General features: G+C 44.5%; 1 protein-coding gene across 11 annotated transcripts in view; it reads left to right on the top strand.

The window, feature by feature from the left end:
- Positions 1-12,575, top strand: part of TTLL5 (tubulin tyrosine ligase like 5) — a 210,249-nt gene extending 197,674 nt beyond the window's left edge. For 6 of the 11 annotated variants that reach the window (XM_073349234.1, XM_073349240.1, XM_073349241.1 and 3 more), the window contains one exon: positions 7,817-9,581. In XM_073349234.1, the coding sequence (XP_073205335.1) occupies positions 7,817-7,860 (44 nt within the window). In that variant the 3' untranslated portion in view covers positions 7,861-9,581. The other 5 variants (XM_073349238.1, XM_073349244.1, XM_073349242.1 and 2 more) reach the window with 3 other exon arrangements.
- The last annotated feature ends 3,763 nt before the right edge of the window (positions 12,576-16,338 follow it).

Raw genomic sequence — 16,338 nt, forward strand, 5'->3', positions numbered from 1 at the left:
TGGCAGTGCCTCTGAGCTTTTCTCTTTAGTCTAGTTCTAACTTTAGCAGTTCATAACCCAGTTATTTAGTTCATAGTTAACTACTCTACCTCTTCCCCATTTATTTTTCTTTTCTTAAAAAAAGATTCTTATCTTAGGTGTTTAAGTTCTAGTTACTAGTATGCCCTTTAGCATAGTATAGTTACCCTCCCTCCCAGGAGAGACCCTATTCTAAGCGGCATGGTCAGTTCCCTGGGGTTTAAACGTTGTCTTGCTGGCCGTCAATCACAGTCTTGGACTGGCATTCAGAGTAGAGTGTGTTCACTGCCTTGGTGAGACATGCATTTCACAAAAGTGCTCTCACTGCCACAATTTAAAAGCCTATGCTGGACGTCAAGAGACCTACAGCTAAAACGCATCATGAGGGAGAAGTCTCTCTGCCTGGCATACAATCCTGGATCACAGACTCCTCCTGGACAACAGTCTCTAACGACAATGTTGGAAAGAGGTTCCTCATTACCCTCTCAGAGCAAGGAGCACCTCCCCCCAAAAGGCAACAAAGAAACAGGCTTTCACATCACTATCATGAGAACCCACCAAAAAGAGAGATTTCCCGACCTGTCAGACCACATCGGTACTAACTGCACCGAGAGACATCCACTTTGGAAGTAACAGGACCATCTGGTACCATGGGTACTGCGCAAGCAAAAGATCCTAAGTAGGTTGGCTCAGAAAAAGGCAAAAAAGGGAAACCTAACTTCCCTGCCTTAGTATTGCTGGAGCCGCTCAAACATGTGGCACCAAGCATCTCAACAGCGCTATAGTCTATGCCTCCACCTTCTGCCTCCATAGCGCATAGTGCACGACCCGCGGCACCGACAACTGCAGTAAAGGCATTGGTATCGCTGACAACACTCTCCTCGGTGCTGATGTTCTTGGTACTGCAGCAGTTTCTCCGCCATAAAGATCTTCTGGCCTCCTCAGCACCAACCTTACTCCAGCATGTGCGGTACCGTGCCAACATACCACACCACCCAGATCAGCTCTTCCTTTATCCAGTGATGAGGATGATGATGACAAAGGGGAAATCTACTCCTTCCATCACTCCTTGTCTATCCACACAGCTACCAGACCAGGTCCACCAGAACACCAGGAATACCACTCCAGACCTGAAACTCAAGGATGGTACGGATACCCATGGATGCCACCACCTGTGCCATTTCCACCACAGTGGCCTTACTGGGATCCATGGTGGCTTACTGCCTCCCAATCCACACAGGGAAAGGTCAAAGCATGGTAATGTGCAGGGCATCATAGCTGCAATCCTCAGGAATTCTGAAAGACATCCAAGTAGATAAAATTCATGGAGGATAGGTCCATCAGTGGCTGTTAGCCAGGATGGGCAGGGATGGTGTCCCTAGCCTCTGTTTGCCAGAAGTTGGGAATGGGTGACAGGGGATGGATCACTCGATGGTTACCTGTTCATTCCTTCTGAAGCACCTGACATTGGCCACTGTCGGAAGACAGGATACTGGGCTAGATGGTCCTTTGGTCTGACCCAGTATAGCCATTCTTATGTTATGTTCTTATGTTCTTAAGTAAAAATTGGAGATCTTCCATTCTACAGAGAAAAACTTTTCTCTGCCAAAACCAACAAGATCCTCTCCTTGATGAAAGATTCCCAAGTGACTCTCCATACATTCAGGATATATACACCTGTGACAAAACAGAGCTGTTACCAGCCATATCAATGCAGCAGAGACACCTCGTTTCCGCACAAACAGCAATGACTGTACTCTTAAAGCCACAAAGGTCACAGAGACATGGAGCTTCTCAAACCCAGTCCTCTATGTCATAATCCACATCAGTCAAGCAACAATTTTGAAAATTTGGTCGAGGGTCTGAATGACCTCCCTCAACTGACAGCGCGAATACCAACCAGGTCTTTGGCCAGCGATTACGCCTTTTTTACCATGTTTGGGCATCAATCACTATGGACCAATGGGTTTTAGAGATCATAAGATCAGGCTATGCCATCCCTTTCACCTCCTGCCCACACACCCTACTGCCCTCCCCGTCCCTCTTCAGGGACCCTTCTCATGAGCGTCTGCTACAACAAGAAGTAAACCATCTTCTACAGTTAGGTGCCATGAAACTAGTTCCTACACAACACATGGGGAAGGGATTCTACTCGTATTACTTCTTAACCCAGAAGAAAAATGGAGGATGGAGACCCATTCTAGATCTCAGAAAGTTCAACAAGTTTGTACAAGCCCAGAGATTCAAGATGGTCACAGTGGCCACAGTAATACCAGCACTGGAAAGGGGGGACTGGTTCTCAACCCTCAAGCTACAAGACACCTACTTCCACATCACCATACATCCCGCTCACAGAAGGTTCCTCCGGTTCACAGTGGGAAGTGACCACTACCAATACAGAGTTCTACCATTTGGCCTTTCCGCTGCACTGAGAGTCTTCTCAAAAACCCTTGTAGTAGTGGCAACACATTTGCGCAAACAAGGGATTATAATACAGTAACTACTCACTTAAAGTTGTCCCAGTTAACATTGTTTCGTTATTAGGTTGCTGATCTATTAGAGAACATACTCATTTAAAGTCGTGCAATGTTCCCTTATAAGGTTGTTTGGCTCGCCCCGCTCAGTGCTCCTGCCAGGGAGTGGGGTCAGAGCATGGGGGCTTGCCCCGTTCCGCCCACCCCATCCCACTACACCCCTTCCTCAACCAAGGTGCACTATCATCATTGGTGAGTAAAGTATTAAATCGTTTAAAATTATTTAAAACTTATACTGTATATGTATATAATGTCTATCATCTGGCAAAAAAATTTTCCCTGGAACCTAACTCCCCCTATTTACATTAATTCTTATGGGGAAATTGGTTTCACTTAACATCATTTCACTTAAAGTAGCATTTTTCAGGAACATAACTACAACGTTAAGTGAGGAGTTACTGTATTTCCATATCTGGACGACTGCTTACTCAAAGGCCCCTCTCGATCAGAAACAATCAAAAGGACAATCCATCTCTTCCAGAATTTAGGGCTACAGATAAATGAACAAAAATCAACCCTATTTCCGGTACAGCAACTGGACTTCATCAAAGCCCACGTAGATTCCATAGAGGCCAGGGCATCATTACCGATTAACAGATTCATGACACTGACCAACCTTATCTCAGTAGTCACGAACAGCCCACGGATATTGGCACATACCTGCCTACAGCTATAGAGTCATATGGTGGCCATCACTTTTGTGCTAAGACACGCACAACTGCACATGTGCTGCCTACAGGGCTAATTATGTTCCGTGAATGTACCAAACAAACACAGCTTGAACAGGAGCCTCACAATGCCACCAAAAATCAAGGAATTCCTACACTGGTGGACACAACCAGATAATGTATGTACAGGGATCCTCTTTCACCAGGATCCAGCATCCATGCTAATTACAACATATGCCTTGTTGACTAGCTAGAGCACCCACCTGAATCAGCATACAATTCAAGGGAGATGGTCTTCTACGCAGACTCAGTTACACATCAACTTCCTCAAACTATGCGCAGTTCACAATGCCTGTCTTCACCTCCTCCTATTGATAAAGAACAAAACAGTGTGCGTGATGACTGACAACATCACCTGCATGTTCTATATAAATTGACAGGGAGGATCCCGCTCTCACTCCCTATGCAGAAACGCCATGAAGTTTTGGAACTGGTGCATAAACCATAACATACACATTTCAGTATCCTACCTCCCCGGTTGCCAGAACACAACAGTAGACACCTTGAGCAGACAATTTTCCCAGTATCACGAATGGGAACTGAAGAACAGAGTCTCACAATCAATATTCCAATGATGGGCCTATCCAAAAGACAGTAGCTCTTTCACATAGCTGAGTCTACAGATAAACAAACAAAAATCAACTTTCACACCCATACAGAGACTGGAGTTCATTGGGAATCTGCAGTGTATGTTCACACTTCCTACCCTTGATCAAGAACAAGGCTATAAAAGTGCTGATGGACAACGTTACTTGTATGTCTTTTATAAACCACCAAGGAGGGACATAGTCACACTCCCTGTGCACAGAAGTGATGCAACTATGGAATTGGAGCATCCGCTACAACATTGACATCTCAACCTCTTACCTACCAGGATGCCAAAACACCACAGCAGATGCACTGAGCAGAAAATTTTCCCAGGACCCAGTGGGAAATGGGTTTTCCCATTTTCCCAGTGGGAAATGAACACCAGGGTACTTGAGAGCATATTCAGATGCTAGGGGTTCCCAACTATAGATCTCTTTGCGACAAACCAGCCAAGTGCCCTTACTTCTGCTCCAGAGTGGTACTGGGACCATGATCTCTCAGCAATGCTTTTCTCCTCAAATGGGATACACATCAACAGTATGCTTTCCCTCCAACCTCTCTCCTAGCCAGAGTCATACACAAGATAAGGACCGACAACTCCAGAGTCATCTTGATAGCTTCTACGTAGCCCAGGCGAACATGGTTTCCTTACCTCCCGAAGATGGCTTATGTGCCCACCACACACTCCTCCACTTCTACCTCATGTCCTGTCTCTGAGTGCATGCCGGGTCTACCATCTGAACCTAGCAAGACTCCACCTGAAGGCATGGCTACTCCATGGTTCCAAGACAATGAAATGACTGTTAGGAGGAAAGGAACATTCTTTTAAACAGCAGAAGGTCTACTACCTGGTACACCTACCTTCACAAATGGAAGAGATTCTATACATGATGGCAGTATAGGCAAACAATGGTAAGTACCTCTCCTTTACCAGTGGTATTGGATTACATAATAGAACTCAAGAAATCAGGTTTCTCAATGAGCTCCATCAAAGTACACATTGGGGCAGTCACGACATTCCACCACAAAGTGCATGAGTTCTCAATGTTCACCCACCCTACCATTAAACGTTCTCTCTAGGGTCTTCATAACCTCTATGCAGAAATACAAGCCCCCACTCCATCATGGGACCTCAATCTGGTGCTGCAATGCCTTATGGAGCCCCCTTTTGAACCATTAGCAACATGCTCACTTCTCTACCTCTTGATGAAGGCGGCCTACATCGTCTCTATCAGATCAGCCCGATGAGTGGGAGAACTGGGGGGCCTCATGGCACATCCCCCATACACAATATTTTTAAAAAATAAAGTTACCCTATGACCACACCCCAAGTTTCTACCTGAAATAGTGAGCTGTAGCTCACGAAAGCTCATGCTCAAATAAATTGGTTAGTCTCTAAGGTGCCACAAGTACTCCTTTTCTTTTTGAAATAGTTTAATCATTCATTTGAATCATCCCATTCATTTCCCATTGTTTTCCCCAAAGCTTCATGGGAACAAACAAGAAGCAACACTTCATACCCTAGACACCCATAGGGCACTAGCTTTTTACATTGAGAGGACAAAGTCTTTCAGAAAGTCACCAAAGTTATTTCTTCCATCACAGAACGATCTAAGGGAGACACCAGATCCAAACAAAGGCTGTCAAAATGGATCCCTGGCTGCATTGACTTTTGCTATTACCATCATCAGATACAACCCCCACCAGGGACCCACACTCATTCCACCAGAACTTTCTCTATGTCAGTAGCCTTCTTCAATAATGTGCCTTTAATGGACATCTGCAAAGCAGCCACCTGGGCAACAGTACATACATTCACACAACACTATGCCATAGACCAACACTCGGCATCAGATGCTCTACTTGGACTTACAGTTTTATCAACCACCATGCAACTCTGAAGCCCCTCCCTTCCACAGAGGGGCACTGCTCTACAGTCACCTAAAGTGGAGCACTCACAGGGACACCCCTTAATGAAGAAGAAGAAGAGAAGATTACTCATCCTGTGCAGTAACTGAGATTCTTCAAGGTAGTTGTCCCTGTGGGGCTTCACTACCCTCCTTCCTCCTCTCTACTTTGGAGTTTTTTCACACTAGAGACTCTGCAGTAGAGAAGGAATCCAGGAAGGGTTGGTCACACAGCGCTACGTGACTGCCTGAGGCAATGTGAGATGGAGACGACGCACGTGTGACCCAACCAGGCACTGTTACTAAAAATCTCCAATTACAAGTGCAGGGGCAGAGATTCACCTAAAGTGGAGCGCCCACAGGGACAACCATCTCAAAGAACCTCAGTTACTGCACAGGGTGAGTAACCTTCTGTTACTTCTACTGTCTTGTACTTGGTCCTTTGGTACCTTGCTACCAATACAGGAATTGACTCTGCCCCTCCACTGAACTGGATGTCTTTTTGTGGCATTGATTTACTCTTGGTTTGCAATAGAGAAATGTAGGCCAAAAAATTAGGGTGAATAGGTTAGAGTGTGGCAAGACTCATGGAAATTGAATGGGGGGAAGGACAGAGCCAGAGCAGGGAGAAGCAACTACAGTAAACAACCTGGGGAGTGGGGAGGTGAATAAGGGGAAACAGATCTGGGTTTATCCAGAGCACAAGGACTTTGTAGTTGTGATAAATGAAGGGGAGGGAGGTTGTTCCCTTTTATGGACACCCAGCCAGCCAGTAGCTATAAAATCCCTGTTAGTTGCTGTTCTCTACTGGCTTTACCTGTAAAGGGTTAAAAAAAGCCCATAGGTAAAAAGAAGGGAGTGGGCACCTGACCAAAAAAGCGAATGGGAAGGCTAGAACTTTTTAAAATTGGGGGAAAACTTCCCCTTTGTCTGTCTGTTGCCATTCTCTGGAGAGAGGGGACAAAGCAGGGACAGGGCTGAAACTATGATCTAAAAAGCTTTAAACTAGGTATGAAAAATCATCAAATCATACCTAGAACTACTCGTGAACTCCAGATATGTAGGTAGATCAGGACTGTCTAGAAAGACACGATTAGGGTTATTTCTTATTGGCTTCTGGACTCCTCTGTGCTAACCCCTAAATGCTTTTGTTTTGCTTGTAACCTTTAAGCTGAACCTCAAGAGAGCTATCTTGATGCTTAATTTTTGTAATTGTTTTTTTAAGACCTAGCAAAAAGCCTAAGTTCCAGATGTATTTTCTTTCTTTTTGTTTTTAATAAAATTTATCTTTTTTAAGAACAGGATTGGGTTTTTTTGTGTCCTAAGAGGTTTGTGCACATGTTGTTTAATTAGCTGGTGGCAACAGCTGATTTCCTTTGTTTTCTTTCTCAGCTCTTCCTGGGGGAGGGTACCCCACAGGAAGGAATTCCTAAGTGCTCCTTCCTGGGTTCTCAAAAGGGGAAGGCGAGGGGGTTGCACTTGGGTGGTGGCAGAATCTACCCATCCAAGGTCAGAGAAAAGCTATAACCTTGGGAGTTTAATACCAGCCTGGAGTTGCCAGTATTAATTTTTAGAATCATTGCAGGCCTTCACCTTCTGCACTCGAAGTGCCAGAGTGGGGAGTGAATAAGGGAAAACAGATCTGGGTTTATCCAGAGCACAGGGACTTTGTAGTGGTGTTGGATGGGAAGGTAAATCTCTGTCTTTTCTGTGGCGTAGGGGAGACAGCAGGGGTCACACTGGCCTCCCCAAGCCTGTCTCTCCTTCCTAATGAGGCTGTTCATCAGCCTTTTCATGCAGGGAGATTTCACTCAAATGCTTACAGTTGTGGGCAGCTCTTTTGTGTTACCCACCCAGGTAGGGTTTTGTGACATGGAGCTGTTGCTTTCTTGAGCCTACATAGTCCAGCAAGCCAGATTGGACTTGTGACCAGAAAAGGTGGGGAAGGGGGCAGGTTGGTCTTCACTTGTCAGCTGTCCCTGTTTGCTAATGTCACCCACTCTAGGATATCTATTAAGTGTATCAATTTACCTCCTTTCAGACTCAAGCTGTACATTACCAAGGGAAGCATGGACAGCACTGTAAGACTGGAAAGTCCCTTTGCATGGAGCCAAGAGAGATGAGTTTCTAGGGTTATCAGCCCTTGTAGGAAGGAGGAAGGTCTTGTGTTTAAGATTAGAATTCAAGAGATTTGGTTTCCTAGCTCTGCCACAGACTCACTGTGTTATCTTAGGCAAATCACATGGCCTTTTGCTTCAGTGCCCTAGCTGTGAAATGGAGATGCAACTTCCTTGTTGCAGAGAAGTGCTCTGAGGATAAATTCATTAATGTTTATGAAGTGCTCAGATGTTACAGTCATGGAGGACATACTAGTACCGGGATAGATAGCCAGACAGACTTTTGTTCTAACAACTCCTGGGAAGTGGAGGATAAGGGGATTCAATCTGTTATACATGGTGACTCAGTCCCATGAATCTTCTGAGGAAAGAGACTCAGTCATCATAGTCTGGGGATTGAGACAATCTCATTCCAAGCCTATTTCTAAGGTTCCTTTGGCTAACAAGAAATCTGTCCCTCTTCGTCACCCAGCACCCATTTGAGGTTGGTGAACAGGCCAGCAACAGCCTGAAAGGGGAATGACCCGTGGATTTACTTAGATTGTTTAATATTTGTATTGCAGTAGTGCCCAGCAGCTGCTCTGAAGATAGGGACTCATCAATTTCCACATATGCCTAGGAATGCCCTTCCCTGCATGAGCCTTCAAGACATCCAGGCACAAAGAACTTGTGAAATATCAGCTCATATTAGCATATGTGGAAGGGCCACTTGTGTTATAGGGTTACATGGGGAAAGAGAGGCCAGGGAATCTCTGTGGAGCAGGAGGATGAGTGGCGAGGTTGGATGGATGGCTTGTGTGACTTCATTTCCCTTCCATTGCACTGGCATTAATATGGCAGGTGAATTCAGAGTGACAATAGGATGCTGGATGCAGATTTCTGGACCAGTAGCCAGTCCAAGTGCACATCGTTGGCATTCTGGTTCCAAGTGCATTTATTTTTAATAAACACAGCTCCCAGTAAGTGTTGTTCAAGTCTAAGAGCAAACTGATTTCCTAAATATACAGGAAAAGTTTTGCTCACTTGAATAACCAAAAAACATGACCTATTCAAAACAAACATGGTGCATTGCTAGGCGTTCTGGATTTTTTTTTAAATGAACATCAAATAAAAAATTTTAAGTAAAAGAAGTGAAAATGACAGAGTTTTGCCTTAAACCTGCCAAAGTGGGAAAATGCAGAGCTCAGGATTAAACTCCATTTTGAACAGACGGGAAGGAAAAAATCCTTTCCCACCCCTCAAATTATTCATTCAGAGAGCTCACCCCCTGCAGCAACGAGCCCCTCAGCTCCTTCTTTTGGGGGGCTAGAGGTTCCTGACCAGCAAGCAAGGGAGCAAAAGACACAGAACAGAAGACACCAAATATACTGAAGAGGAAAAAGAAGACTCAGTAGCATGACTGTGGGAGGATGTTGTGAGGAGCAGATGGGTCAGGCAGAGAGCCAGTCATAAGCAGCTGAAGGGGTAGTTATTATCCAGGGGATGGTGAGAAGTATTTATGGCTTTTAAGCTGTTAGCTCATTCAGATGGGCTTAGCATATTGATCTATGCATTTGTGTGTAGCTGTAGTGTGGTTTGCAGTCTGACAGGGAGTTCCAAATTTCTAGTACTAATTACTTCTGCAGCCACTGGGTCAGTGTAGTGGTGTTTTACACTCCCCTCTGAGGTCACTCACAGGCTTTGCTTTGTGTCTTTTCCAGCTCCTACTCGCAGTGATGGATTAACCCTGGGCACCAGGTGAGAAGCCCAGTGCACCGCTCCTGAGTTCAAGGCAAGGGATGAAGCAGCAGTGACTGCTCATCACACCACCATCCCTTTAACACCCAGATGAGGTTGACAGTGAGGCCCTGCTGCACATTCCAAAGTACTTTCTGAGGAGAGGAGAGAAGTTGCGTGTCTGTGGGAACCAGTGGTAAGGCTCCGAGCTAAGGGGCACCATTCCCTCTCAGAGCTTCTGCTGCTGAGCCCCCAGGATTCCTTCTCCTCTCCCACACCTCCTTCCACCCACCAGCCATAGAGACTCTCACATAAGACAGAGGCCTCTAGCTGTCTGCATAGTGCTTCCCAAGATCTAAGTTTGAACATGAAGCCTCATCCACTCAGCCATTTCAGCCCATCCTAATCCTGTAACAGACGCAGTTCTCTGCCCTCTATGAGCACTGCTCACACCACATGACAACCAATGACAGAAGACAGACCATGTGACGAGAGATATCTTCATTGGCTGTCATCTTGAATTTTGGCAGGAAGCCATGGAAATACTCAGTTTGAATAAAGTAATTTCATTTTGGTTGTATGGTTTGTATTTTCAGTTATTAATTTATACCCAATCAATATTTGCTCCTTTATTATTTTGGGCAGTATTTTAAAATCTGACTGTAATGTCGTGTTGTTTCATTGCTGGATGTTTCTATTTGGTGTGGCTTATTTTTGTATTTTACTTTCTCCTCCCATTTATTTCTGCTTTCTAAACTTTTTCATGATTGTCTGATGTTCCTAGAACCAGACCTGAAGCCCAAGAGATGGGTGGTTTCTGTCAGCTGCAGCAGTGGCTTGTTGCACCACTCCAGTCAAAGTTTGGCTAGTGCTATGAAGATAACTCTGCCTGTGTTAGAGGAGTGCATCAGCAGCTGGAGATTGCATTGGGTTAAAAACGTGCTGCTCCGTAAAATGCAGAGAAAATATCGTCAGGCCCTGCTCAGTTTCTAGGTTCATTAAATAACCAATAAGTTTTTCACATATTTTCCATATTCTTTCTCCTGTCAAACAGCCAAATGGAACAATTATAACAGACCATGTTCCCGAACAACGCACAGGCTCCTAATGTTTACATTGGACTCCACACTGAACAGGCTGCTAGGATCTGGTCTCTCTCCTTCCAAATTACATTTGCCTCCATGTCATTCCTGCAGTATACACTGTAGTTCCAGTAATCAGTGCTACTAGGTCCTCCTCAGGTGACTGGCAGACAAGTGATGGACAGGATGAAGGATATATCAGAAGAAAGAAGTCTTCCTGCCACTTGGCATCCCTGCTGCTAGTGCTCTCAAGACCTGGTTTCCACTCTGCCTTAGTGAGGAGAGGTTGCTGATGTTCACCCCTCAGGCAATGCCTGGAAAAATGGAAAAACAAAGATTAATAAGAGGGTCCACTTCAACTGCTGTATCTGTAATGGCAACTGGCAGCAGCAGATGGCATGTGCCTGTAATGTGTGAGAACAGACTTCCAGCTCTCATATCAACTGGTTGCAGAGCCTAGTAGTGCAAGTGACCCTTCCCTCCTCTGCCTGTTTAATTTCTGATCAGAAGCTAGCAAGCTACCTCGGTTAGGCCTCAGGGAAATCAGAATCTCTACAGCTTCCCTGCCACTCAGCCTAACCATAGAGGTTAGTCCTCTACTAAACGCCACAAGAGCAAGAAGCCCTCTCAGAAACAAAGCAGAGAGCCCAGCTGTCATGTAAGGAAGCCTGAGAGACCTTTCTTCCCTGAGAAGCCAAAGAGAAATCCAAGTCCATCTCCCCTGGAATTTCTGTGGAGGAGGAGAAAGTTTTTCATCCTCTTCAGAGTCAGATTCTGAAATTGCCTCCCTGAGGAGTTTTGAAATTGCCTCCTTGAGGAGTTTTAATGCGTAATACATGAGCCATAGAACTGCAGTGCTCAAGGCTCTGAGCTGGTTAGAGTATTCTTTCCCACCTGCTACTTCACAGTGAAAGAATATTCCTGACCTTTACAAAAAGTGTTTTACCCACTGTTTTCAATCTAAAGGGAAGATTTGCTTATGTTTGGGAAAACCCTGGGGAGAAAGCTTTGTGGTTATATTCAGTGAAACAGATAGACTTCCTAAGGAGAAGAGTGATATCTGGGCCTCCTCACTAAAAATCCATGCCAAGAGTACAATGTTCTGTCAGAAGTATGATGTTCCTTGGAAAGGGGAAACTTCTGTATCTGACCTGTTCAGACAAAAAATGGAATTGGCCTTAAAGAAGGCAAAGAGATGACAGGTTCCTAAGCTCAGTACACTTCTGCCCCAAAGCCAACAAACTTCTTAAGAGGAACATTTACTTTACTGACTTAATTTCCACAGCTTGGATACTACAATAGCTACCGAAGGGCAGGAGGAAGTCCTTGGGCAAATCCTTATACTAACAAATCCAGTTACTGACTTCCTGCAGCCATGTCCCCCGCATTCCTTTGGAGATAGAATTAACTAGTTTCTCAGACAGGGAAAATACCAGACAAATTAGTTCCTTCCATCATTTCAAATGGTTAACAGATAGAATTTGCCTCACTTTCCTCAGGCTTAAGAAACGTTCTCTCTTTATGCCTCTGACCTTTCAAAAAGGAGATGATGTAAGCAAATATACCCAGCACCTCTCAGATGTTTGTGCCAATCTTCCTGTCTGTTGAGGACAGCTAGATGAAAGCATTTTCTCTCGTTTGTAGTACCAGAAATTCAAAATGGAATCTCTTTGGCCTAATGTCAGCTGGAGAATTCTTAATATCCACAGACCTGCAAAACTCATGTTTCCATGTACCTATCACAAGCATCTCATGAGAATTACCTAAGAATGAAAATAGCAGCCGGCTCTGCCATAAGTCATGGCTCTGTACATTTTCACAAAGATTCTGATTGTAGCCAACTAATGATGCTGGGCTAAAGGCAGTTGGAATTAGTCAAAAATAAAAATTATTTTAAAATGATATATAATCATCAGATTGTGTTTATTGCTAAGGTATGCTACAGTCAGATTTTATCACCATTTCCTTTGTCCTCCTTCCCCTTCCTTTCTATTGTCTGTTACACTCATTTCCAGCTCTTCAAGACATGGGTTGTGTCTTCCTATGTGTTTGTACAACACTTAGCACAAAGGGGTCCAGATTCTAATTGATGTCTTTTGGTATTATTGCAATGCAAATAATAAATGGTAATAACATAGTATGGTAGCAGGTGCCCTTCACTGCGAAAGGGATTAAGTTCTGTCATATTTAGATAACTGGTAAGTCAGTCTCTTCCAAAGGCTCTGGTTGTGGTTCAGAAAATTGTATCTTCTTTTACCCATCGGCTTTATCATAAATCCTTGAGCGCACTCTGGAGGATCAGAGGATCTTGTCCCTTTACAAGCCTGTTTCATCACTTGGAAAGCCCACAGATATTTGTCTCATGAAAGGCCCTAGAATATTGTTTCACTAGTGACCAGGACATCCTCTAAGTACCACGCTGTCCTGCAGCTCCTTGGCTCACAGAAAATCTTTACTTTCTTCTGCTCTCACAATAGGACTAATTTCATTTCTGCAGAAGAAAACCCTTCCAGAAGAATGTCAGGAAATCTCTGCTCTGGTGAGACATGCCTGCTACTTTTCTCAAGGGATTTGCATGCTCACATCTTGCCTGGACCATTGTAATGACAGATGCCAGTTTCCTTGCAAAGAGAGTTCGTATGAATTAGATAAGTGCTCAAAAAACCAGAAGCATCTTCGTAAGAGCAGACTGGAAATGAAAGCAGTTCACCTGCTACTTCTGCATCACAAGCCATTCTACATTACACTTTTTTGCATCAGTCCATCTAGACAATGCTGTGGTGATGTCTTACCACATGTATAGAGGCGGGGGGAACATTGTAGCCCTTCTCCAACCCACGCTGAAATGGGCAGAAGAGAATCTTGTGACATTCACAGCCGTCCACATAGCTGAGAAAGTCCGCATCGGAGCAATTTGGCTCAGCAGTTCCAGCATATATCACAGGGAATGGAGCTTCAATCCACAAGTATTTCACCAGATGTGCAGGATGTGGGAAATTCTAATAATACATGTTTGCCACAAGCCACAGCTGTAAAGTGCCTCAGTTCTGCCGCAGATATAGGGGCCCCATGCACTAAGGATAGACACATTCTTTGTTCCCTGAAATTGCAGCCTGCTGTGAACCTTCCCTCCTTTCCCCCTCATTCCCTAGGTGCTGAGAAAAGTACAAAGGGACAAGATGAAGTGGATTCTCATAATTCCAGGTTAGCCATGGAACAGCCTGTGTGTGCAACTGTCCTTAGCCAAGCCCTGGACTCTTCATTTCTTAATCAATAGGAACTGATTCACGATGATAAGAACATCCTTTTCTTATGGATATAGCTTGTGAGAGACCTACCCTGAAGTGCCAAGTTCTCCCTGACTCAGACATTAATACTCTTCTTAAGTCTTTAACACAAGCAACCAATGGCAAGTACAACATAATCTGAAAAGCCTTCTCCTTATGAGTTAGTTCCCTCTTTGGGTGCTAAATACCTGATTTTAAAATATTTTTTCCAATGCAGCCTAAAGAAAAGCCCTAGTACCTGAAAGGACCTGGCTGCTGTGTTTTAGTTCTCTCAGATATAATGCCACCTTCCATGTGCAACCTCATCCCCTACTTAGAAGTGTTCTAAAAGCAGCCAAGCACCTGAAGTCTAAATTCCATGCAAGCCCACCTCCCTGGAGGAGCCCAAGGTGGCCAGAATACAGTGCCATCCTCTTTTTAAATCTGTGGACACAGGTGTCATTTTCAGTTACAATTCGATCAGCTAGAAGATTAGGAGAAATCACAACCATTTGATGCCATTTTCAATTTGTTGCCTTTCTTCCTGTGCTCAGCTGCATTCCCAAGACATATCCAAGCTTTCACACTGAGCAAAAGATGTCCCTTGTTTCCTTTCCTTCAGAGCAACTCAGGATGTGACAAAGAAAGGATCCTACATTCGTGCAACATGACCTGAAGCCTCTCACATTTTACCTAGAAAAGACAAAAGTCTTTCAGATTAGCTGATTCTTTCTGTGGGTTCTGTAGCAGCACAGAAATGCAAAGCAGCTTGTGAAGTATTGACTTCTCCATTTGTTCCCCTGTTCTTGAAGCATCACTCTGAGAAGGGGTCCTTTGTAAAAGTCCTTTGGGCCAGGGCTCAGGTTGCTTCCAGGAGAGAAAGTGGAATGGAAACTATAGAAGAGATTTGCAAAGCAGCCACCTGGAAGCCCAGCTGCTCCTTTACTAAGAATCATAGGTGCATGTTAGTGACTCATTTTATTCAGCTTTTGGGTAACCCATTCTAAGGGCTCCAATTTAAAATTCTAACTTTTTTTTTTTTTTTTGAGTCAAGGAGTATGTTTTCCCCTCCCTAATTTGTCTAATTGGTGCTGCTATATAAAGATCATTAAGATGGGTTCCTGGAGCTCTTGTCAGCTAGGTGCCTTCTCAGTTACTGTTGTTCTGCATTGTGTATGGATTGAGTTTGTCACCCTCGTGGGCTCCATGTGCACTAGCAGCAATGACCTCTTGAATTTTTATCTGAGCCATCCTTCTGCCTGACATCACCTGTGGAGAGGTGGTGGAGATAGGTAAGCCCCTTAATACAGATTCCAGGAGCTAAATGTTGCAGATATCCTTTTAATAAGTGAGAAACCTTTTTTGTATAGTAAAACCGTCCCCAGAAGTTTCTCCAGCTCTCCCAGTGCTATGGAATCTGTCCTGCATTGAGAACCCAGCTCCACCATCAAAATCTGTCATCACAAACCATTGACAACAGTGAACTGCCATGGGAGGCCACGGCTGTTTTAGGCTGCAGTCCAAGTGATGGCTCGAGGTCCCCTGTATTCTCTGCCTCTGATGGGATGAGTACCTCGGGCAGACACAAGACAGTTTAGTGGCAGCCAGAAAGTACAGAAAGGGATTTGTGAACTTGAAGAATGGAAGATGTCAAAAGCAACACAGAAAAGTCAGAGAGATCTGAAACTTAGTGAGTTGGAGCAAAGCTGATATTGTTTTCAGTGAAACAGACAAAGGTTTGTGTGAATTTATGCCTTTTATTCCTTTTTTCTTCTATGTAATCTCATTTCCTTTGTGCAATGAAGTCTGTTGGCAGGAGACCAGAATGGGGAAGCAGCACACTCCAATTCACACACACGGGGTGGGGGTGGTACGCTGTTTTCCCATGTGCCTGTTGAATAGCTAGGGCCAGTGGAGAGCACAGTCAGCACAGAGAGCAAGGGTCTGGGACAGCATTTTATTCCGTAATGGTTCTTACATCATACTCATAGCTATAGTAGCTGAGTGCCTTCCACCTTTGCAATAAGTGATGTAGTTCCCCTGTGTAACAGTGGAGAACACTGCAACCAGAGTTGCATGGCACTGAGATTCAGACGTAGGTCTCTTGCATGCTACTGTAGAGCACTCCTAACCTGAGAAACAAGGGGCTGCCACATATAATCATACCCGTGGTCTCCCATATGGCAGTGCAGAGTACTCCTTTCTTCCTCTCTTGTATGCTTCTGAATGCAGAGTCTGCCACCAGCAATATTGTTAACCTATCCAACTATACTCTTAGCCCAGCAGAAGCAGCTGTCCTATCTCAGGACCTCTCCTTCTGCCCCTCCACCCCCACGAACATGATACAGTTCTGTGGTGACCTAGAATCCTATTTTCGACGTC

The sequence above is a fragment of the Lepidochelys kempii genome, chromosome 6 (assembly GCF_965140265.1).
Source record: "Lepidochelys kempii isolate rLepKem1 chromosome 6, rLepKem1.hap2, whole genome shotgun sequence".
Lineage (NCBI taxonomy): Eukaryota > Metazoa > Chordata > Testudines > Cheloniidae > Lepidochelys > Lepidochelys kempii.